Raw genomic sequence first — 24,583 nt, forward strand, 5'->3', positions numbered from 1 at the left:
CCAGACTGATTCCCGGGATGGCTGGACTGACAAATGAGGAGAGACTGGATCGAATGGGCCTGTATTCACTGGAGTTTAGAAGGATGAGAGGGGATCTCATAGAAACATATAAAATTCTATCGGGACTGGACAGGTTAGATGAAGAAAGAATGTTCCCGATGTTGGGGAAGTCCAGAACCAGGGAACACCGTCTAAGGATAAGGGGTAGGCCATTTAGGACTGAGATGTGGAGAAACTTCTTCACTCAGAGTTGTTAACCTGTGGAATTCCCTACTGCAGTGAGTTGTTGATGCTAGTTCACTGGATATGTTCAAGAGGGAGTTAGATATGACCCTTACGGCTAAGGGGATCGAGGGGTATAGAGAGAAAACAGGAAAGGGGTACTGACATGAATGATCAGCCATGATCTTATTGAATGGTGGTGTAGGCTCGAAGGGCCGAATGGCCTACTCCTGCACCTATTTTCTTTGTTTCTATCCAGCAACCCATTATGTGCAAATATGTACACAATCATAGAATTTGAGCCTGAAAGTATTACTAACATTCCCACACCACTCAGTAATAAAGGTATCGTTTGACTTGTGCAATCACCATCAATCAGTGTCCGTGATAATATACTGAAGGCCTGGGACTTGGAGATTCTTTTTTTTATGCAGAGGGCTGTGAGGTTGTGGGATGCACTACCAGAGATATTGATTGAAGCATAGATCATGTCAACATTTATGTATAAGTTAGATGGGTGGTCAAAGGAAAAGGGATAAAGAAACTTGCAAAAGGATTACAACTACTTTTCACATCAAGGATAAATATCAAAACAGATTAGTTTGGCCAAATAGCCTGTTTCTATGTTATAATATATATGGAATCCTATGACATGGAATGCCCTATCAAAAATACGGATAGAAGATTTCAAAATAGCTTTTGACTGGGAAGTAGCTAAATATTTGACAGATAAATTTAAAAGCGTACAAGGAAAGGGTAGGTGTACGGGATTAAGTGGATTGTTCTTTCAGAGATTCAGTACAGGAACGATGGGTCAATTGGCCTCCTTTTGTGCTGTAAAATGTTGCGATTGTATCCTCCATAGGATAATAACTATTAAGCTACCAGAAATTAGTAGCCTTGATAATATATGCATTTCCAATAAGCATAATAATTACTTTGTATCATGCTGTTTCTGTTGCACATTTTCTTTTATTCTTAATTGATTGGCTTGAAGTAAATCGGAACAACCCAGTACAAGTGGGGTGTAGCCTCTCTAAGCGTACGCAGCGGCTGTTTATAGGAGTGATATGGGGCCTGATCCATTTGATCTTGCGTCCTCATTATTATGGGGTCAGCGAGCTACCATCGTGAAATGTGCTTCCTAATAGGCAACTTGCTGATCTAGAGGTGGGAACTCGGGCAGGGAAGTCGAACTTTAAGACCTACAGCAGCATTTTAAAGAGGAGAGAGATAACAGTGGGGAATGAGAACAAGTAACACCTTAGAGCAGCAAGCATTTTGTGTACAAAAGCAGATGCATTAAATTTTGGAAGCCTTTGAGGCACAAATCTCACAAGCAACCTGCCATAAATTGTCTCCACCCAGCTTTTCATGACTGCAGCTGAAGATCCCTTTAATTTTCACCGAGAGTTGCTTCCTTCTGACATACTGCCTATGGTTGGTGAGTGGAAGCATGAAGTAGCAGTATTCAAGTGGGCAGGAGAGGAAAATGCGTTGGGGTTTTAATTTTGCCATCAGATCCCAATTTGCATATATTAATGATCCTCCCGCCTGTTTCTGACTGGAGTTGACATGAAGGTCTGTCCAAAAATTGGGACGGACAGAAACTCGACGGTAAGTTGGCACAACTACCGGCCACGTTAGTTTAAGCACAAAACGGGTGGTAGTGAGATGACAATATCCCCGCAGTGTATCCATGGAGGGCTCTTACAATCTGGGGGATGCACTGTTTTATAATGACATACCAGATAATGGACTATATATTATCAAGGCCAAAGTGTTAGGATGAGTGAATGTCAAATTCAATTTTTATTGCATGGTATTCTGGTACCTCCGCTGCTTAGGAAATTGAATTTCATTAGTCTGACTATCTTTGCTTGAAACCTGGAAATGGTCTGACTGCATTGGTGTCCTGGCTTGTACGTTTGTGCCTCATCAGTTCTGGTTTGCTTTGATTCAACAAAGTGTAACAAAAGAAAAGTGGTAAATAGTGATGGAAACGAATGACTGAAAAAGAGTGGCAAGAAATTGTTATAGGAAGTAAGCGTTACACTTGGAGTAAGTACAAGATTTAAAAAATATATTTAAATAGTTGTACCAAACCCTTTTATTTCTTTACCATCCAGGTTGCCATCATTCATCGATCAATGAGCCACTTGCTGATAGACCTATTGCTCAACATGGTACACGACCCGGTAGTTAACGTCAGTAATAAACACTTCAAACACCTATCAACACCGGAAACAGCTGAAAAACTGGAGGAGAAAGCTCTGATGTTGGCTAGTCAGCTGAATATCTTATCGACACAAATGTACAGGTAGGAACAGAGTTGACCTGAATAACCAGAAAGCCTTTAACTGTCCAAAAATAATGAGGCAGTTTCTAAAATTTATCTTCTTGACTTTAGTGTATTGGCAAATATTTAACAATGCATGCTATTATGTTCTGGAAAGAAAGAATTAGCATTTATATAGCACCTTTCATGATCTCAGGATGTCATAGAAACATAGAAACATAGAAAACAGGTGCAGGAGTAGGCCATTCGGCCCTTCGAGCCTGCACCGCCATTCAATGAGTTCATGGCTGAACATGCAACTTCAGTACCCCATTCCTGCTTTCTCGCCATACCACTTGATCTCCTTAGTAGTAAGGACTACATCTAACTCCTTTTTGAATATATTTAGTGAATTGGCCATAACAACTTTCTGTGGTAGAGAATTCCACAGGTTCACCACTCTCTGGGTGAAGAAGTTTCTCCTCATCTCGGTCCTAAATGGCTTACCCCTTATCCTTAGACTGTGACCCCTGGTTCTGGACTTCCCCAACATTGGGAACATTCTTCCTGCATCTAACCTGTCTAAACCCGTCAGAATTTTAAACGTTTCTTTGAGATCCCCTCTCATTCTTCTGAACTCCAGTGAATACAGGCCCAGTTGATCTAGTCTTTCTTGATATGTCAGTCCCGCCATCCCGGGAATCAGTCTGGTGAACCTTCACTGCACTCCCTCAATAGCAAGAATGTCCTTCCTCAAGTTAGGAGACCAAAACTGTACACAGTACTCCAGGTGTGGCCTCACCAAGGCCCTGTACTCAAATCCCCTCGCTTTGAAGGCCAACATGCCATTTGCTTTCTTAACCGCCTGCTGTACCTGCATGCCAACCTTCAATGACTGATGTACCATGACACCCAGGTCTCGTTGCACTTCCCCTTTTCCTAATCTGTCACCATTCAGATAATAGTCTGTCTCTCTGTTTTTACCACCAAAGTGGATAACCTCACATTTATCCACATTATACTTCATCTGCCATGCATTTGCCCACTCACCTAACCTATCCAAGTCACTCTGCAGCCTCATAGCATCCTCCTCGCAGCTCACACTGCCATCCAACTTAGTGTCATCCGCAAATTTGGAAATACTACATTTAATCCCCTCATTTAAATCATTAATGTACAATGTAAACAGCTGGGGCCCCAGCACAGAACCTTGCGGTACCCCACTAGTCATTGCCTGCCATTCTGAAAAGTACCCATTTACTCCGACTCTTTGCTTCCTGTCTGCCAACCAGTTCTCAATCCACATCAGCACACTACCCCCAATCCCATGTGCTTTAACTTTGCACATTAATCTCTTGTGTGGGACCTTGTTGAAAGCCTTCTGAAAGTCCAAATACACCACATCAACTGGTTCTCCAATGTCCACTCGACTGGAAACATCCTCAAAAAATTCCAGAAGATTTGTCAAGCATGATTTCCCTTTCACAAATCCATGCTGACTTGGACCTATCATGTCACCTCTTTCCAAATGCGCTGCTATGACCTCCTTAATAATTGATTCCATCATTTTACCCACTACCGATGTCAGGCTGACCGGTCTATAATTCCCTGTTTTCTCTCTCCCTCCTTTTTAAAAAAAGTGGGGTTACATTGGCTACCCTCCACTCCATAGGAACTGATCCAGAGTTTACAGAATGTTGGAAAATAACTGTCAATGCATCCGCTATTTCCAAGGCCACCTCCTTAAGTACTCTGGGACGCAGACCATCAGGCCCTGGGGATTTATCGGCCTTCAATCCCATCAATTTCCCAACACAATTTCCCGACTAATAAGGATTTCCCTCAGTTCCTCCTTCTTACTAGACCCTCTGACCCCTTTTATATCCGGAAGGTTGTTTGTGTCCTCCTTAGTGAATACCGAACCAAAGTACTTGTTCAATTGGTCTGCCATTTCTTTGTTCCCCGTTATGACTTCCCCTGATTCTGACTGCAGGGGACCTACGTTTGTCTTTACTAATTTTTTTCTCTTTACATATCGATAGAAACTTTTGCAGTCTGTCTTAATGTTCCCTGCAAGCTTCCTCTCGTACTCTATTTTCCCTGCCCTAATCAAACCCTTTGTCCTCCTCTGCTGAGTTCTAAATTTCTCCCAGTCCCTGGGTTCACTGCTATTTCTGGCCAATTTGTATGCCACTTCCTTGGCTTTAATACTATCCCTGATTTCTCTTGATAGCCACGGTTGAGCCACCTTCCCTTTTTTATTTTTATGCCAGACTGGGATGTACAACTGTTGTCGTTCATCCATGCGGTCTCTAAATGTCTGCCATTGCCCATCCACAGTCAATCCCTTAAGTATCATTCGCCAATCTATCCTAGCCAATTCACGCCTCATACCTTCAAAGTTACCCTTCTTTAAGTTCTGGACCATGGTCTCTGAATTTACTGTTTCATTCTCCATCCTAATGTAGAATTCCACCATATTATGGTCACTCTTTCCCAAGGGGCCTCGCACAATGAGATTGCTAATTAATCCTCTCTCATTACACAACACCCAGTCTAAGATGGCCTCCCCCCTAGTTGGTTCCTCAACATATTGGTCTCGAAAACCATCCCTTATGCACTCCAGGAAATCCTCCTCCACCGTATTGCTTCCAGTTTGGTTAGCCCAATCTATATGCATATTAAAGTCACCCATGATAACTGCTGCACCTTTATTGCATGCACCCCTAATTTCCTGTTTGATGCCCTCCCCAACATCACTACTACTGTTTGGAGGTCTGTACACAACTCCCACTAACATTTTTGCCCTTTGATGTTCTGCAGCTCTACCCATATAGATTCCACATCATCCAAGCTAATGTCCTTCCTAACGATTGCATTAATCTCCTCTTTAACCAGCAATGCTACTCCACCTCCTTTTCCTTTTATTCTATTCTTCCTGAATGTTGAATACCCATGGATGTTGAGTTCCCAGCCCTGATCATCCTGGAGCCACGTCTCTGTAATCCCAATCACATCATATCTGTTAACATCTATTTGCACAGTTAATTCATCCACCTTATTATGGATACTCCTTGCATTAAGATACAAAGCCTTCAGGCTTGTTTTTTTAACACTATGATGTAGTGTGGCCCTTTTTGTTTCTTGCCTTTGTTTACTCGGCCTTCACGATAGCTTTTTACCTTTCTACCATCTGTTTCTGACTCCATATTACTTCGCCCTATCTCGCTGCATAGGTTCCCATCCCCCTGCCATATTAGTTTAAACACTCACGAACTGTATTAGCAAATGTTACCCCCAGGACATCAGTTCCAGTCCTGCCCAAGTGCTGACCGTCCCTTTTGTACAGGTCCCACTTCCCCCAGAACTGGTTCCAATGTCCCAGGAATTTGAATCCCTCCCTCTTGCACCACTGATCAAGCCACATATTTATTCTAACTATCCTGCTCCCTCTACTCTGATTCGCACATGGCACTGGTAGCAATCCAGAGATTACTACCTTTGAGGTCCTATTTTTTAATTTAACTCCTAGCTCCCTAAATTCAGCTTGTAAGACCTCTTCCCGCTTCTTACCTATATCGTTGGTACCGACATGTACCACGACAACTGGCTGTTCAGCCTCCCTCTCCAGAATGCTCTGCAGCCGCTCAGAGACATCCTTGACCCTTGCACGAGGGAGGCAACATACCATTCTGGAGTCTCGGTTGCGGCCGCAGAAACTCCTATCTATTCCCCTTACAATAGAGTCCCCTATCACTGTAGCTCTCCCACTCTTTTTCCCAACCTTCTGTGCAGCAGAGCCACCCACGGTGCCGTGAACCTGGCTGCTGGTGCCTTCCCCTGGTAAATCATCTCCCCCAACAGTATCCAAAACGGTATATCTGTTTTGGAGGGAGATGACCATAGGGGACTCCTGCACTACCTTCCTGCTCTTGCCTTGACACATTCACTATCTGTCCTAACCCTTACCTGCGGTGTGACCAACTCACTAAATGTGCTATCCACAACATTCTCAGCATTGCGCATGCTCCAGGGTGAGTCCATCCGCAGCTCCAGTGCCGTCATGCGGTCTGTCAGGAGTTGCAGCTGGACACACTTCCCGCACACATCGTAGTCAGGGACACTGGAAGCGTCCCTGACTTCCCACATAGCACATGTCCCAAAGCATTTTACAGCCAGTGAAGCACTTTTGAAGTGTAGTCACTGTTGTAATGTAGGAAACTCAGCAGCCAATTTTGGCACAGCGAGGTCCTACAAACCAATAAAATAAATGATCGGAACGTCTGTTTTAGCTTTTGGTTGAGGCATAAATATTGGCCAGGACACCAGGAGAACTCCTCAGCTCTTTCTTGAATCGTGCCTTCTGATCTTTTACATCCACCTGAGAGGGCAGATGGAACCACAGTTTGCCATCACATCTGAAAGACAGCACCACTGACAGTGCAGCAGTCCCTCAGTACTGCACTCGAATGTCAGCCAAGATTGTGGTCCCAAGTTTGCCCCCAGGGTTAGAACGGCGCATCTCCGTGTGGTGCGCCGACTTTTTAGAACAGAAACGGCGCCTATTATTTACCTTGGTATTCCCCCCTCCGTCTGGTCGATCCAGGCTTTTGGCGCAGTGCAGCAGAACGCGTGGGGGGCAGAGCCAGGTCCCGGCGCTGAAAACAGTGCCGGGATCTCTGCACATGCGCGCTAGAGTGTGCTCCCGCTCTCCCTCCCCCTCCCGTTTAGCTCCCTCTCCCCCCCCCCCCACCCCCACCACCCCATGTCGTCGTCGGTCTGGCCTGCCCGCCCGCCCGAAGTCTTTGGCGCAGCTAATTCAGCCTCTCCCTCCTCTTGCCTCCCCCTGTCCTCTTCCCTCCCCCTCCCCTCCCCTCCTCCCCTCCCCCCTCCTCTCCCCTCCCCTCCTCTCCCCCTCCCTTCCTCTCCCCCTCCCTCCCCCCTCTCTCCCTCCCTCCCTCCCTCCCCCCTCCTCCCCCCTCCTCTCCTCCTCCTCTCCCCCTCCCCTCCCCCCTCCCCCATCCCTCTCGCTGTCAGAAACACAGAGAGACACTGACACTGACACAGAGAGAGAGGGAGAGACACTGGGGGGCCCCTTCCCAGCACGCTGTTGGAGGGCTCCCGGTGCTGCAATCGATGAGTAGAAACGTAATGTTTTATCTATTGATTTTTTAATTATTTTTTTAATTTTTAATTTTTTAATTTGTTTTGATTTTATTGGTTGATTTATTGATTTATTTATCATTTATTATTGATGATGGCTCTTTATTTGTAAAAGTGAAGTGTTTAATGTTTGTAAACCCCTCTTCCTCCTCCCCATCTCGCGTTCCCTACGCCTGATTTATAAGTGTAGGCAAGGTTTTTCTGAGCGTACAAAAATCTACACTTACTCCATTCTATGTTAGTTTGGAGTAAGTTTTCGCTGCCTAAACTTGCAAAACAGGCGTAAGTGGCTGGACATGCCCCCTTTTGAAAAAAAATCTGTTCTACAATGAAACTATTCTAACTTACTAAACTGGAACAAACTAAATGCCGAGAATTGCAATTTCTAAGATGCTCCATTCTAAAACTAGTTGCTCCAAAAAAGTAGGAGCAACTCAGGCTGAAACTTGAGCCCTATATGCTCAAGTCTCTGAAGTGGGGCTAACATTAAGTTTAAATACATTAATTTGCATGTATCTCAATGTGATGCAACAAATCTTGGGTTGTTCTGATTTGACATTTGTTCACCATGAATTATTTCCAAACTTTCAAGCCCACAAAATTTAAACAGGATAATCTAGCAAATACAGAATACAGTGAAACCTGCATTAACGGATACTCACAAAAACAGACACCTGCAAAAAAACTGTACACTTATTGAGAGCCTCAAATAACTTCCATGGTAAAATATACAAGAGGCACTCTCAAACCACATACTTTCATAAATTATAAACTATGGACAGCCTTCAATGTGCCAACCCTTTAACAACTGAAAACATGGGACACAGCCTGTTGCAAATGTGCTGTATCTGGGACTTTCACTGAGTTGTGATCACTGACGCTTCCCCTTACAGCTTTGCTTCCTTTTTCTTGGCCCCGTCACTTTTGTGAGGTCAATGTATGCAGGTCAGCGGGAGGATACATGAAAGAAGCAGCTTTTGTGGAATGGTGAGTTTGTTGACCAGCATCCATAGCAGCAGAGAAACAGCTCTATCTCTGGGATTGAACGGCTCTATGTCAGGGCTACGTAGGTTTCTCTACTGCTATGGATGCTGGGTAAAGAACAAACGGCGTTTCTTTCACAAAACCTGCTGTAGCCTTGTGCTGACCTGCATGCACTGATCCCACCAGCCTCTTGAATCAAGGAAAGCACGTGCAAACAGTGAGAGCAACCATCCTTTCCTGCCCCAGTGCCGCGTCCACAAACTCTTTCAGCGGCTGCTGGTAACTCCTGTCCTCTGACCCTGCCATTGTTTTCTTTCCCTCAGCTTCTGTTGCTGGATCCACTTTTTTGAGGAGCTTTGGCTTTGGGGAGTCAAAGTGCATGGCTGCCCCACATCGCTGTCTCTTTGCTGCTTCAAAGAGTGATGGGCAGGCCTGTGAGTTCCCGCTATCAGTCAGTCTTCCTGCAGGCTCACTGCTCAACCAGAAAACTGCAGTTTCACTCCTACACGTAATGTAACTTGTAATGTAACTTCTTGTGTTTTCGTTCCCAACGGTCCTCAATCCATTCTAACACTTAGCTTTCATAACTTCAATATACAATCTGTAATCACATTTCTCCCTCTTTTTGTTCTGTGACTGCCCTAATGCTGCTGAATAGAACTGAGAAATGCAGTTAATTACTGAAGTTACACACTGCTCCAAGTGAGAGTGGTTTGAAATGAAACGGGAATTTAGATTGCAAAACTGTTCAAAGCGAACAGACCTGAACGCTCGTGTGTGCGAGTGGGTTCTTAGCATTGTTGCAGCTGATTAGGTGCTGATAATAATCTCAGCTGGTTCTTGAAGATTGTTGGGAACATTTTTACAGTACATACAATGACTATTGTGAAAATAAGGACACTTTCAAAAAAGGACAACTGATACCAGTCCTTAGGGTGTCCGTAATGCAAATAGAACTACGGGCTCAATTTTCCGCAAGCCCGTTTTCTGGCATATTGACAGAGTTACGCCCATTTTTCTAGGCCAGAAATGCGGCAGAAATATTTTGCTAAAGTTTCCCCGATGTATAATTCGAATTTGGTACCGCGCAGCGTGTCCAGTCACCTCGGGGGGTGGGGCCTGCTGTCTGCGCCGAAAAACGAAGCCACACCTTCTGCGCATGGACGGGAAAAAAAAGTTATGTTTTTCACGTCGTTCCAATGGACGCGCATGCTCAGTACAGCTCGGATTTGGCAATCGGCCATTTTTACAGAGCCAGTTGTGTGTGTGAGAAGGAGTGCTGCGTGAGAACATTGGGAAAATCGCAGCCGGAGCAATACAAGATGCAACGCAGTGCAAGGAGCAAGAATGTCTTACAGGAAGTAGTGGAGGCACTAGTTACTGTGAATGAGAACAGATGGCAAGAGCTGGACACCAGCAGAGGTCACACAAAGGTTCCACCCCTAAAAGAAATGAAGAAATGCTGGAACCAAGTTGCAGAAGATTACTGCGCAATGGTGAGCAACATGAGATCTGGAGGTCAGTGCAGGACCTTTGTCAAGTAGTTAGTGTAAATACTATTTTCATTTATTCAATGGAATTGCAATTGTAAATGTGACCAGCTGTATATGTCCTACCCAGCAGAAAGACCCCCTCTCTAAAAAGTTGCATTTTTATCTTTGCAGAGGAAGGTGGCACATAATAAAAGGGAAAGAACTCGAACAGGAGGAGACCCGGCAAATCTGCACCCACTAACACCCTTGGAAGAGAGGGTCGCTGCTTTGATGGGTCCTGCCTGGAATAAAGCAATCAGTACTGCACAAGCTGGGCCCACGCTCGAGGGAGAGGGTAAGTCCTGCAAATTCATCGTGGTCCTTCAAATCAACTTGCTGCCTAGTCTGCGATGTGTGAGCCTACTCATGCCACCCACCCTGCCCCCTCCTCTGCGGCTAACCATTTGACTGTTCGGTTATCTTTTTCAGAACTTGAGACCAACCCTGACGATGCAGAAGATGATTCAGATACGGACGAGCTTGAAGAGGAGAACAACTTCCAATCCATGAGGGGGAGGGGATAGAGTTGGATGAGGCTCTCACTTTTGTACTGACTTTGGAGGAAGTGTCACTCATGGAGGTGACTGTCCCTTCCGTGATGAGTGGTTTGAGCGTTGGTAGGACAGTTCATGGTTTCACACCTTCTGAGGTTGCAGGTCCCAGTGTTGTGATGCAGCGAGACACATCCAGGGCCCCATCTTCCGAGGTTACGGGTCCCAGTGGTATGGTGCAGTGAGGCACATCCAGGGCCCCACTGTCCCAGGCTGCGGATCCCAGTGTTGGGGTGTGAGCCACACCCAAGGGGAGGAGGGAAAGGAGAGCTCGACCGCGTTCTCCTGAGGTGCAGGATCTAACAGATATGGTTCAGATGATGTCATTGAGTGCGGAGAGCATTGACCTTACCCGATCTCTCCTGGACGCCATCAGTGGGGTAAGCGATGAGGTAGCGGGACTGTCATGAGAAGTAACAACAATGACACGAGAAATGGGAATGATATCCGGGATCATCAGTGAGGGAATAGTTGGCCATGAGGGAGGGAATGTCAGAGGTAGTGCAAACCAAATCACTGACCATGAGAGAGGGAATGTTGCAGGTAGTTCAGACAATTTTGCTCAACATGAGGGAGGGAATGTTGCAGGTCATTGGGGCACTGTCAGGGCACATGAGGGACGGAATCTTGGAGTTAGCTGCTGCAATAAGGGAACACGCCCAGAACCCGCGTCCATTGACAGAATCAACTGTCACTCCCACTCCAATCCTCACACCAACCTCTGAAGAGCCCAAAGCCGGGCCCTCCAACTTGCCGCCTGACACTTATGCACCCCACCCTCGAGAGGTACACAGTAGCCGAGGTGTTAGAAAGAATAAGCTTGGCACTAAGCCCAGAAACACTGGGCTTAGAATAAGGGGGAGGAGAGATGGGTGCAGCCTTTCTTTGCTGCTGTTGTTGTTATTATTATTGTTACTGCTGTAACTGTTCTCAAATTAAAGGTTTTTTGTAAGTTATGTAAATTTATAAGTTTGTAAGTGATCATAAAGTTTTTAAGTGATCTTAAAGAGTGGTATTAAAGTAAAGTTTGATACAAGAATAATTTTATTAAAGTCAAGTTAAGTATATTGTAAACTTTTGAATAAAATATATTTGACATTAAAACTGAATCATGTTCAATTAACACAACACAACATTACGGAACTGCTCCAAACAGTAAACATGTCCATGTGGAATAGTTGTCACTGAGCCCTCAGGCTTCAGTAAAGCGTTCACGGATGAGCTGCTGGCGCAAGGCTCGAGCAATCGTTAAAGGAGCACGATGACCCGACCTCCTCCACCGTCATGCTCCGACCTCAGGCACTTGCATGGTTTACGCATCCTCATCGTCCTCCTCCTCCTCCTCCTCCTGCTCGTCACCTGCATCTTCCACATCATTATCATCAGCCACACTCACCACAGGTGGGTCTTCACTACCGGGTGCTGCTACCTTAAGATGGCTAAGTTATGCAGCATGCAGCACATAATAGTGAACTGACCGACAATCTCAGCAAGTAGCCTCCGGAATGATCCAGGCATCGGAAACGCTGTTTCAGTATGCCAATGGTTCTCTCAATGATGCTGCATGTCGCAGTGTGCGCCATATTGTATTGACGGTCAACTTCCATCCGGGTTACGTGTAGGGGCGTCATGAGCCAGGTGGCGAGGCCGTACCTTTTGTCTCCCAGTAGCCAGCTGTGCCCTTCTGGCTGCTGCTGAAACATGGCAGATATAACATTGTCACATAGGATGAACGCATCATGAGTAATGCCAGGGTATCTTGCATCAACTGACATGATATGATGCATGTCGTCACACACGAGCTGCACATTAATGGAGTGGAAGCCTTTTCTGTTCCTGTACATCTCTGAATCCTTCAAAGATGCTCGCAAGGCAATGTGGGTACAATCAATGCAGCCCTGTACCTTTGGGAAGCCAGCAATCCTGGAGAAGCCCACAGCCATATCATGGATTGCTTGGGCAGTCATGGGGAACTTTATGAAGTCATTCCTACGTGCGTACAGTGCAGCCGTGACCTGGCGAATGGAGACGTGTTGCATGTTGAGAGATGGTGCACACACCCCCAATTGTAGTTTGAAACGATCCGGAGGCATAGAATGAAAGTGCAGCTGTAACCTTCACTTCAACTGACAAAGCAATCCTCCTGATGCTTCGAGGTTGCAGGTCTGCTTTGACCAACTCACAGATCTCACTTACAATTTCTTTGCGGAAACGCAGCCTTCCGACACAGGCTGTATCACTCAGGTGGAGGTACGAATGCCTGTCTCGATATACCCAAGGTGGGTAAGGCCTCTTGCCCAGCAGCCTATGGGTTCTGATGTTCCTGATGCGATGAAGTCGAATCAATTGTCTCCTACGTAGCACCATGATGCAAAAGGCTCGCTCAAGGTATTGCATTGTCAGTAGTTCCCCCATACTTAAATTTAACCTTTGAAAGAAGCTCAAAATGGCAGGAAAGCAGCCAGCACAGGTTCGCAGTTGTATCTCTCCAGGTCTGTATGGATGGACCACACCCAAAGTTCTTGTGACTTCTCTCTTTTCCCCCCCCCCCCCGCCCTCACCCAAACCCCTGAGTCTTGTGACTTCTCTCTCCCTCCCCCGGCTCCAAGCCTTCCGATCGGCACCTCTCTCTCTCTCTCTCTCTCTCTCTCTCTCTCTCTCTCTCTCTCTTCCCCCTCCCCCACTCCCCGCACCCCCCAGCCTTTACTAATTAGAATCTTGTGACTTCTCTCTCTCCCTCTCCCCGGGCTCCAAGCCTTCCGATTGGCATCTCTCTCTCTCTCTCTCTCTCCTCCCCCACCCCCCCCCCACCCCACGGTTTATTTTGTAGCCAAACTCCGGGCGCGAGGCCGATTCTGCTGGCCAAACCTACGACCCTCCAGCCCTGCTTCAAGATGTTCGCTGGTGGTGTGTGAGTGAGTAAAAAAATGAGAGAATTTCTGAAATCCAACAAATTTACACTTCTACGTTGACAGGTTAAGAAAAAAATTTTACTTTATTATTGATTTGACAGTGTTCTTGACTCCCTCCAAAATCTTTGATTTAAAAACAATGGCATCTTTCAACGGCGATTTGTGAATGTGCGCTGGTTTTCTTAACTCACTAGAAGGTTTTTCGCGAGTGGCCAGATACCCTGACCTAAGAGAAAAAATGTTAGCCAAACTGCAAACAATTGAAAAAAACGGCGCAGACGTGAGGGAACGTTAAAAAAAAAAACTGTCCCAAAAATATCGTAACTAAGTCAGTTACGCTGGTGCAGATCGCAGGGGGAAACTTGGATAAAATTAATTCGCCGGAAAAAACGGCGCACGCCAAAAAAATGGCGCAAATGACTGGGGAATATTGAGCCCAACGTTGTGTGGGTTTTGAGCACTGGACTGCAGAGCTCAGGAGCCAGTGTTTGGGCACCCTGATCTAAATGATTATCCTATATTCACTATTCTAACTAAAATTACACCTTGTCACATTGATATTTATCAAAGTTAGCCTTCGCTCAATGGTAGCACTGTTGTCTCGGCGTCAGAAAGTCATGGGTTCAAGTTCCACTTCAGAGCCTTCAATACATAATCTAGGCTGCCACTTCAATGCAATACTGAATGAGTGCTGCTTTGTCTGAGGTGATAGCTTTTGGATTAAACTGAGGCCCCATCTGCCCTCTCAGATAGACATGAACAATAGCATGATACTTGTATATGGAGAAAGTCAGACTGAACACTGTAAGCTCAAAGTAAATTGTGATCTTAGTCTTTTATTGCAGGTCTCCAGAGTGCCCCTCCAACCTGTGAAGCCTTCTTAAATAACTGTGCACCCAAGGGATTATAGGATCCCTTGGGACTCCGGGGAATGAGCCCGCTGGTGGCTGTACAGAGTAAACACAAGTCCACATTCCCCCCCCCCCCCCACAAAGTCAATAGTGTAACTATTTACAATGTGAGTCGATCTGGGGCCCTTTTTGCTCTCGTCTCAGTGTGAAAGCTGGTGTTGTTGAATCATTTGTTGGGCCTTTGCTGGACTGCTGTGCAACTGGCCTTGCAGGGCTGCCTGGTGTGTTGGGCCCTGCAGGGCTGCTGTGGCTGATGGGTTCTGCTTCGTGGTCAACCGTGGTGTCGGTTGCCACTGGTGTGTGTGTTGGGGGATCAAAAAAGGTAGAGTCAAAGGTGGGTTGCTCAGGGTAGTCCGTGAATCTGAGTTTGATTTGGTCCAAGTGTTTCCGGTGAATGAGTCCATTTGAAAGTTTGACCCGAAACATCCTGCTCCCCTCTTTGGCCATGACAGTGCCGGGAAGCCACTTGGGACCTTGTCCATAATTTAATACAAATACAGGATCATTGACTTCAATCTCGCGTGACACATTTGCGCTATCATGATATGCACTTTGTTGAAGCTGCCTGCTCTCTACCTGTTCGTGTAGATCAGTGTGAACTAACGAGAGCCTTGTCTTAAGTGCTCTTTTCATGAGCAGTTCAGCAGGTGGGATCCCAGTGAGTGCGGTAGCTAAGCAGGACCCGGGAGTCTGCAGGCGAGTCTGCAGTGAACCTTCAGTTACCCCCTTCAAGCCTTGCTTGATGGTTTGCACTACTCTCTCTGCCTGACCATTGGACGCTGGTTTAAACGGGGCAGATGTGACATGTTTGATCCCATTACGGGTCATGAATTCTTTGAACTCAGCACTGGTAAAACATCGCTCACCAGGACATCGGATAAGCCGTGTGTGGCAAACATGGCCAGCAGAGGACGTGCTAGCTGACATTATCTCACATTCAATCCACTTGGATTACTCGTCTACAACCACGAGGAACATTTTACCCAAGAACGGGCCTGCAGAGTCGACGTGTACCCTAGACCACGGTTTGGAGGGCCAAGACCATAAACTTAGCGGCCCCTCCTTGGGTACATTGCTTAACTGCGAGCGTGTATTACATCTGTGAATGCAGGACTCTAAGTCCGCATCGATACCGGGCCACCACACATGGGATCTGGCTATCGCTTTCATCATTACGATGCCTGGGTGGGTACTGTGGAGGTCATTGATGAAGGTGTCTCTGCCCTTCTTGGGGATCACTACTCGATTGCCCCACAGAAGGCAGGCTGCCTGTATAGACATTTCATCTTTGTGCCACTGGAAAGGCTTTATTTCTTCCTGCATTTCCACTGGGACACTGGACCAGCTCCCGTGAAGCACACAGCTTTTGACTCGAGTTAATAAGGGGTCCTGGCTTGTCCAGGTTTTGATCTGCCGGGCAGTGACGGGAGTTTGCTCACTCACAAATTCTTTCATAACCATGGCTAGATCTGCAGGTTGAGCCATTTCCACCACCATGGTGGGCAATGGCAGCCTACTGAGAGCAACGGCACAGTTTTCTATGCCTGGCTTGTGGCGGATGGTGTAGTTGTATGCGGACAACGTGAGCGCCCATTTCTGGATGCGGGCCGATGCGTTGGTATTTATCCCATTACTCTCGGAAAACGGATATAAGTGGCTTATGGGTTTCCAATTTGAATTTTAACCCAAACAGGTATTGATGCATTTTCTTTACCCCATAGACACATGCTAACGCTTCTTTTTCAATTATGCTGTAGGCTCTCTCAGCCTTAGACAGACTCCTGGATGCATAAGCAACCGGTTGCAGTTTCCCAAAGTCATTAGCTTGTTGCAATTCACACCCGATGCCATATGACCACTCATCACATGCTAGTACCAAACACTTACATGGATCATACAACACGAGCAATTTTTTGAGCATAACAATTTTCTTGCTTTTACAAAGGCATTTTCTTGGCTTTTGCCCCAAACCCACTCGTCCCCTTTTCGTAGTAAGACATGTAGTGGTTCTAGCAGGGTGCTGAGACCCGGTAAGAAGTTACCAAAGTAGTTGAAGTGTCCCAGAAACGACCGCAGCTCCGTCACGTTCTGTGGCCTCGGTGCGTTCTCGATTTCTTCCGTCTTCGCTTTGGTGGGCCTGATGCCGTCCGCCGCAATCCTCCTTCCCAGGAACGCCACTTCAGGTGCTAGGAAAATGCACTTCGAGCGTTTTAACCTGAGCCCCACGCGGTTGAGTCGACTAAGAACCTCCTCCAGGTTCTGCAAGTGCTCGACTGTGTTCCGACCTGTGACCAAGATGTCGTCCTGGAAGACCACGGTGTGCGGAACCGACTTCAGTAAACTTTCCATGTTTCTCTGGAATATCGCCGCCGCTGATCGGATTCCAAACGGGCATCTGTTATAAACAAAAAGACCTTAGTGTGTGTTGATGCAGGTGAGGGCCTTCGATGATTCCTCCAGTTCCTGCGCCATGCAGGCTGAAGTCAGATCCAGCTTCTTGAATGTCTTTCCTCCCGCCAGCGTTACAAAGAGGTCGTTGGCTTTTGTTAGTGGGTATTGGTCCTGCAGGGAGAAACGATTGATAGTTACTTTTAATCACCACAGATTCTGACGGTGCCCTCTCCCTTGAGGACTGGGACAATAGGACTGGCCCACTCGCTGAACTCGATCGGTGAAATGATGCCCTCTCGTTGCAGCCGGTCTAGCTCGATCTCTACCTTGCCCTCGTCATGTACGGTACAGCTCTCGCCTTGTGATGGATGGGTCGTGCCCCCGGAATTAGGTGGATCTGCACTTTTGCTCCTTGGAATTTCCCGATGCCTTATTCGAACAGCGAAGGAAATTTGTTTAAGACCTGGGCACACGAAGTGTCGTCAGCGGGCGATAGCGTTCGGACATCGTCCCAGTTCCAGTGTTTCTTTCCCAGCCAGCTGCTGCCGAGCAGCGTGGAACCATTGCCCGATACCACCCAGAGTGGTAGCTTGTCCATCGTAGGAGATCTTTACAGTAGCACTGCCGATTACAGGAATCAGTTCTTTAGTGTAAGTTTTTAGTCTCGTGCAAACTGGAGTTAAGACTGGCCTTCAGGCCTTGTTGCACCACAACCTTTCGAAAGTCTTTTTGCCCATGATGGACTGGCTCATGCGCGTGTCCAGTTCCATTGATATCGGGGGTCCATTTAGTTCAACATTCAGCATTATCGGGGGACAACTCGTGCTGAATGTGTGCACCCCATGTATCTCTGCTTCCTCTATCCAAGGCTCTGGTTCATAGTGATCCTCCGTGGATCTGTCCTCCTCTGCATTGTGGTGGTTTGCAGGTTTAACAGGCTTAGCAGCTCGCCTGCAAACTCGTTGGAGGTGTCCCATTGTTCCACAGTCCTTGCAAATGTATCCTTTGAATCGACATGAATGGAAATGAAAATCAATCCCGCAGTGCCAACAAGGCCTTGCATTCATCATCCTTGATGGTGGACTCGGACATCTGCGGGCGTGTAGCTGCAGGAATGTGTGATCTGCCCTGTACGTTACGATTCGAAAACAACATCACCTTGTTCATGGTACTTGTAGCAGCACTTGTGTGCTGAGAAATTTGCTTAGTATTGTCGCTGGCGGCAATGAACGCCTGGGCTATCGCTATGGCCTTACTCAAGGTTGGGGTCTCTACAGTCAAATGTTTGCGAAGTATGGTTTCGTGGCCAATGCCAAGTACGAAAAAGTCTCTGAGCATGTGCTCCAAATGTCCTTCAAATTCACAATGTCCTGCAAGGTGTCTCAGCTCGGCGACATAACTCGCCACTTCCTGGCCTTCAGATCTTTTGTAGGTGTAGAACTGGTACCTTGCCATCAGGATGCTTTCCTTCCGGTTCAAATGCTCTTGGACCAGTGTGCACAAATCGTCATATGATTTCTCCGTGGGTTTCACTGGAGTGAGCAGGTTCTTCATGAGGTCATGAAGAACCCACAGACGGTGAGGAGGATCGCCCTATGTTTGGCAGCGCTCTCTTCCCCATCTAGCTCGTTGGCCACGAAATATTGGTCGAGTTGTTCCACAAAAGTTTCCCAATCATCTCCCTCTGAAATTTCTCCAGGATGCCCACTGTTCTCTGCATCTTTGGGTTCGCTAAATGTATCTCGTCGCCAGTTGTTGTGTATAGAGAAAGAGTCAGACTGAACACTGTGAGCTCCAAGTAAAGTGTGCCCTTAATCTTTTATTGCAGGTCTCCAGAGTGCCTCTCCAACCTGTGAAGCCTTCTTAAATACCTGTGCTCCCAAGGGATTATGGGATCCCTTGCGACTCCGGGGAATGAGCCTTCTGGTGGGTGTACAGAGTAAATACAAGTCCACATATATAACAACACTATTCAAAGAAGAGCAGGGGAGTTCACCTGGAATACTGGTCAACATTTATCCCCCAAGCAACATCACCAGATGTGGGACTTTGCTATGTGCAGATTGGCTGCAGTGTTTCCTTACATGGTGACAGTGATGACACTTCAAAAATGCTTTATTAGTCTGAGGTCATGAAGTACTTCACAACACATGAATCATATTACCATAGCAAAAGTAATAATTAGCAACGATTGGTCCTTTGTGTACGAATTTCATAAAGCACAATTATTGGCTATTTACACTCTTACTGTATTACTGCTACCTGGGACTCTGCTTTGCTCCGTTCAAACATGGTGGTGAGTGGGCACTCAGGGTAAAACATCTATGTTTTCATTTTAGAAAGAAGATATTATATAGTTAGAATAACATACATTAGTTAGAAATTACATAAAAGTAGAGCAATATAGGGCTCCAGTTCCCCAATTATCTGCACTGTTTTTTTTGATTAAATAAAAATCTCCAAATTTCCCCCAAGTTTCCGCACCAGTGTAATTCAGTTCGGTATGATTTTTTTAGGCTACGATTTTTTTGCGTCATTGCGTAACCTGATGTCTGCGCCAGTTTTTGACATTTAAGCAGTTTGGTCAACTTACATTTTTTCTACGACGCGTATGAAACCACTCCCAAAAAACCTTCCGAGCACTTAACAAAAATCAGCGCACATTACAAAATCGCTGCAGAAAGACGCCATTGTTTTTAGCCAAAGTTTTGGAGGGAGTGAAGAAGGCAGAGAATATGCATCATAAATCTTCATTTTTTGAGTCAAAAGGGAAAAATTGGAAGTTTAATGTAATTCTTGAATTTTTGATTTTTTTCAAAGTTCCACCCCACCACCTCTCCTCTCCTCACCGGGCTCGAAGGTTGGAGCGTGAAGCCGAGCCTGTGTCCGGGCGAGGGAGCGATTCTGCCGGTCGCGCTCCGACCCTTGAGCCCGGTGAGGAGAGACTCGGTGGTGGGGTGGTATTTTGAAAAAAATTCAAGAATTGCATTACACTTTGTTGTCCCAACTGTTTTCATTGACTGCCTAGCATCCCGTTGTAAGCAAGCCTATTGTGCATGCGCAGATCAGGGTGTGGTCCATACTAAGGCATCCACCTTGGGGAGAGAGAGAGGGAAGAAGAGGTGTGAGTGCTTTTTCCTAGTATTTTGAGGTTGTTGCAAAGCCACAATTATGGTGGCAATATTGACAATGCCATACCTTGTGCAAGCCTTCTGCATGATTGTGCTGAGGAGGAGAAGATTAATTAGACAGCATCACCTGAGGAACCTCAGAGCACATAGGATGATGGGCAGGAGGCCTTACCCACATCGGGTATATCGAGACAGGCGTTCATACCTGCACCTGAGTGATGCAAACTGTGTGAGAAGGCTACGTTTCTGCAAAGTTGTAACCGAGATCTGAGAATTAATAAAAGCAGACCTGCACTCTAGAAGCATCAGGAGGACTGTTTTGTCAGTTGAAGTAAAGGTTACAGCTGCACTTTCATTTTATGCATCTGGATCATTCCAGGCTACAACTGGGGATGTGTGCACCATTTTTAAACATGCAACACATATCTGCATTCGGCAGGTGGCTGCTGCACTGTATACTCGGAAGAATGACGATAAAGTTCCCATTGACCTCCTAAGCAATGCGTGACAGGGCTGTGGGCTTCTCCAGGATTACTGGCTTCCCCAAGGTACAGGGCTGCATTGATTGTACCCGCATCGCCTTGCGACCTCCTATGGACGATTCCGAGATGTTCAGGACTTCCACTCGATGAACGTGCAGCTCGTGTGTGATGATAGGCATCGCATCATCATCATGACAGTTGATGTGAGATACCCTGGGAGCACCCATGATGCTTTCATGCTATGTGAGAGCGCTATATCTGTCATATTTCAGCAGCCAGAAGGGCAGTGCTGGCTACTGGGAGATAAAGGGTATAGCCTCGCCACCTGGCTCATGACGCTCCTACACATAACGCAGACGGAAGCTGAGCAGGAATACAACATGTTGCACATTACGACATGCAGCATAACAGAGAGGACCATTGGCATCTTGAAGCAGCGTTTCCGACGCCTGAACTATTCCGGAGGCTATTTGCAATACTGCCCTGAGATTGTCAGTCAGTTCACTGTTTTCTGCTGCATGCTGCACAACTTAGCCATCATGAGGCAACAGCAGCTGGTAGTAGAAAACCTACCTGAGGTGAAAGTGACTGATGATGAGGAGGAAGATGCAGATGACAAGGAGGAGGACGCGGAGCACGAGGAAGTCATGCAACTACCTGAACCCAGAGCACGACGGCGGAGCAGGGTGGGCCGTCGTGCCCCTTTAACAATTGCTCGAGCCATGCGCCAGCAGCTCATCCATGAATGCTTTGCTGCCTGAAGGCTCAGCGGCAACTATTCCAAATGGACCATGTTTACTGTTTGGACCTGTTCCGTAACGTTGTGTTGTGTTCATAATGGAACAAATAATGTAAATGGTTCAGTTATAATTTAAAATATATATTTTATTCAACATTTTAACACTTGTTTGTATTTAACTTAACTTTAATAAAAATATTCTTGTATCAAACTTTAAACTATTCAGGTAAAATCACTCACAAAATGTAAGATCACTTACAAACTTTTAAACTTGTAAATTTACATCACCTACAAAAAACTTTTAATTTGAGAACAGTCAAATAACAATAACATGAGGACAACAATAATAACAACAACTAACAACAACAACAGCAGCAGCAAACAAGGGCTGCACCCATCTCTCCTCCACTTTATTCTAAGACCGCCTGCTGCGCTTGGTTTTGGTGACCCCACCCCTGCCCATTGGCAATGGCGCAGCATTTCTCAGGTTGGTACTGTTATGTATTTAACCCTTGGAAACCTGTATGACACCATCACACCACCACCAGAGGCCCTACCTTTGAGTCCCAAGGGATCCCAGCATCTTTTGGGAGCACTGTATATAAGCAGGCCACCCACGAGGTACCTGCACTCTGGAGTCTAATTAAAGGAGCTAAGGTCACACTTACTCATTGCTTACAGTACTCAGTTTCATCCTTTATTATGAGCGTAACAATTGGGGACGAGATAACGAACAACCGTGCAAAAATGCAAAGAACAGTTGGTACCCTGGAGAAGTTCTCAGGAGGGGACGATTGGGAGGCCTTCGTGGAGAGACTAGACCAATACCTCATGGCCAATGAGCTGGAAGGGGATGAGAACGATGCCAAACTAAGGGCGATCCTCCTTACCGGCTGTGGGGCAACAACCTATGGCCTCATGAAGAATCTTCTAGCTCCGGTAAAACCAACAACCAAATCCTATGAAGAATTGTGTACGCTGGTCCGGGAGCACCTAAATCCTAAGGAAAGCATTTTGATGGCGAGGTATCGGTTCTACACGTGTCAACGGTCGGAGGGCCAGGAAGTGGCGAGCTACGTCGCCGAACTAAGGCGCCTTGCAGGACATTGCAAATTTGATGGATTCCTTGAACAAATGCTGAGAGACTTTTTTGTGCTTGGCATTGGCCATGAGGTAATCCTTCGCAAACTATTGACTGTTGAAACACCAAATCTGGACAAAGCCATAACGATAGCCCAGGCATTTATGTCCACCAGCGACAACACCAAACAAATTTTGCAGCATAAAGCGGTTTCGGCCAGTACTGTGCACAAAGTAATGTAGCTTTCGAGCAGGAATATACGTGGCAGAATGTACACACCGGCTGCTGCACGATCTCCGATGACCCAGAGTCCACCATCAATCGTTAATGCGAGGCAGTTAACACCTTGTTGGCGTTGTGGAAGTGATCATCAGCCCCATCAATGCCGCTTCAAGCACTATGCATGCAACGGCTGCAGAACAATGGGACACCTCCAGCGAATGTGCAGGCGAGCTGCAAATCCTTCAAACCACCACGTTGCAAAGGAAAATCGATCCACGATGGATCAGGCTGAACTTGAGACTCGAATCGAGGAGGCAGAAGTGTATGGGGTACACACCTTCACCACGAAATGTCCACCAATAATGTTAAAAGTTGAACTGAATGGAATTCCAGTATCCATGGAACTGGACACGGGTGCGAGTCAGTCCATAATGAGCAAAATGGCCTTTGACAGGCTGCAACAAGCCACACAGGCCCAAGCTCAGCCCCATTCACATCAAACTAAGAACTTACACCAAAGAACTGATCCCTGTAATTGGCAGTGCAGAGGTCACAGTCTCCTATGATGGAGCAGTGCACGAACTCCCACTATGGATCGTGCCAGGGGATGGCCCCACAAAGTTTGGCAGAAGCTATTTGGGAAAAATCTGGTGGAACTGGGACGACATCCGAGCACTTTCGTCCGTTGACGCCTCGTGCCCAAGTTCTGAGCAGATTTCCATCGTTGTTCGAGCCAGGCATTGGAAGTTTCTCGGGGGCGAAAGTGCAGATCCATTTGGTTCCCGTCACATCACAAGGCATGGGCGGTACTGTATATGATGCGAGAGAAAGTGGAAATTGAGCTGGACAGGCTGCAGTGAGAAGGCATTATCGCGCTGGTGGAATTCAACGAGTGGGCTAGTCCTATTGTCCCGGTACTTAAAGGTGACGGCACAGTCAGAATTTGTGGGGACTATAAAGTAACGATTAACCGTTTTTCGCTACAGGACCAGTACCTGCTACCTAAGGCAGACGACCTATTTGCGACCCTGGCTGGAGGAAAGACGTTCACCAAGTTGGACCTGACCTCAGCCTACATCACGCAGGAGCTGGAGGAATCTTCGAAAGGCCTCACCTGCATCAACACGCACAAAGGTCTGTTCATCTATAACAGATGCCCGTTCGAGATTTAGTTGGCCGCGGCAATTTTCCAACGGAACATGAAGAGCCTGCTAAAGTCGGTTCCTCGCATTGTGGTTTTCCAGGTCGGGACACCATCGAACACTTGAAGAATCTGGAAGAGGTTCTAAGTCGGCTAGATCGTGTGGGACTCAGGTTGAAACGCTTGAAGTGTGTTTTCCTGGCGCCAGAGGTAGAGTTCTTGCGAAGAAGAATCACAGCAGACGGCATCAGACCTACCGATGCTAAGACGGAGGCCATCAAGAACGCGCCAAGACCACAGAACGTGACGGAGCTGCGATCGATCCTGGGATTCCTCAACAATTTTGGTAATTTCCTACCCGGCTTAAGCACCTTGCTAGAACCTCTACATGTGGTACTGTGCAAGGGAGATGACTGGGTATGGGGGCATTCACAAGAGGCTGCCTTTGAGAAAACCAGAAATCTGTTATGTTCAAACAAACTGCTTGTTCTATATAACCCATGTAAATGATTAGTGCTAGCTTGCGATGCGTTGTCATACGGGGTCGGGTGTGTACAGGCTAACGAATCGAGGATTTTGCAACCAGTCGCTTATGCATCCAGGAGTCTATCCACGGCTGAAAGGGCCTACAGCATGATTGAAAAAGAAGCTCTGGCGTGCGTTTACGGGGTGTAAAAAATGCACCAGTATTTGTTTGGTCTCAAGTTTGAGCTTGAAACTGACCATAAGCCGCTCATATTGCTATTCTCAGAGAGCAAAGAGATTAACACCACTGACTCTGCCCGCATCCAAAGATGGGCGCTCATGCTGTCGGCATACAACTATGTAATCCGCCACGGACCG

General features: G+C 46.6%; 1 protein-coding gene across 1 annotated transcript in view; it reads left to right on the forward strand.

Annotated features, from left to right (window-relative positions):
• axdnd1 (axonemal dynein light chain domain containing 1) overlaps positions 1–24,583 on the forward strand; it is a gene marked incomplete at its 5' end in the record, with an annotated part of 368,202 nt that overhangs the window by 191,595 nt on the left and 152,024 nt on the right. Inside the window, one exon of the mRNA XM_070887184.1 lies at positions 2,352–2,542. Within this exon, the coding sequence (XP_070743285.1) occupies positions 2,352–2,542 (191 nt within the window). The remainder of the gene's footprint in view (positions 1–2,351; positions 2,543–24,583) is intronic.

Source organism: Pristiophorus japonicus, chromosome 8 (genome assembly GCF_044704955.1).
Source record: "Pristiophorus japonicus isolate sPriJap1 chromosome 8, sPriJap1.hap1, whole genome shotgun sequence".
NCBI classification, from domain to species: Eukaryota; Metazoa; Chordata; class Chondrichthyes; family Pristiophoridae; genus Pristiophorus; species Pristiophorus japonicus.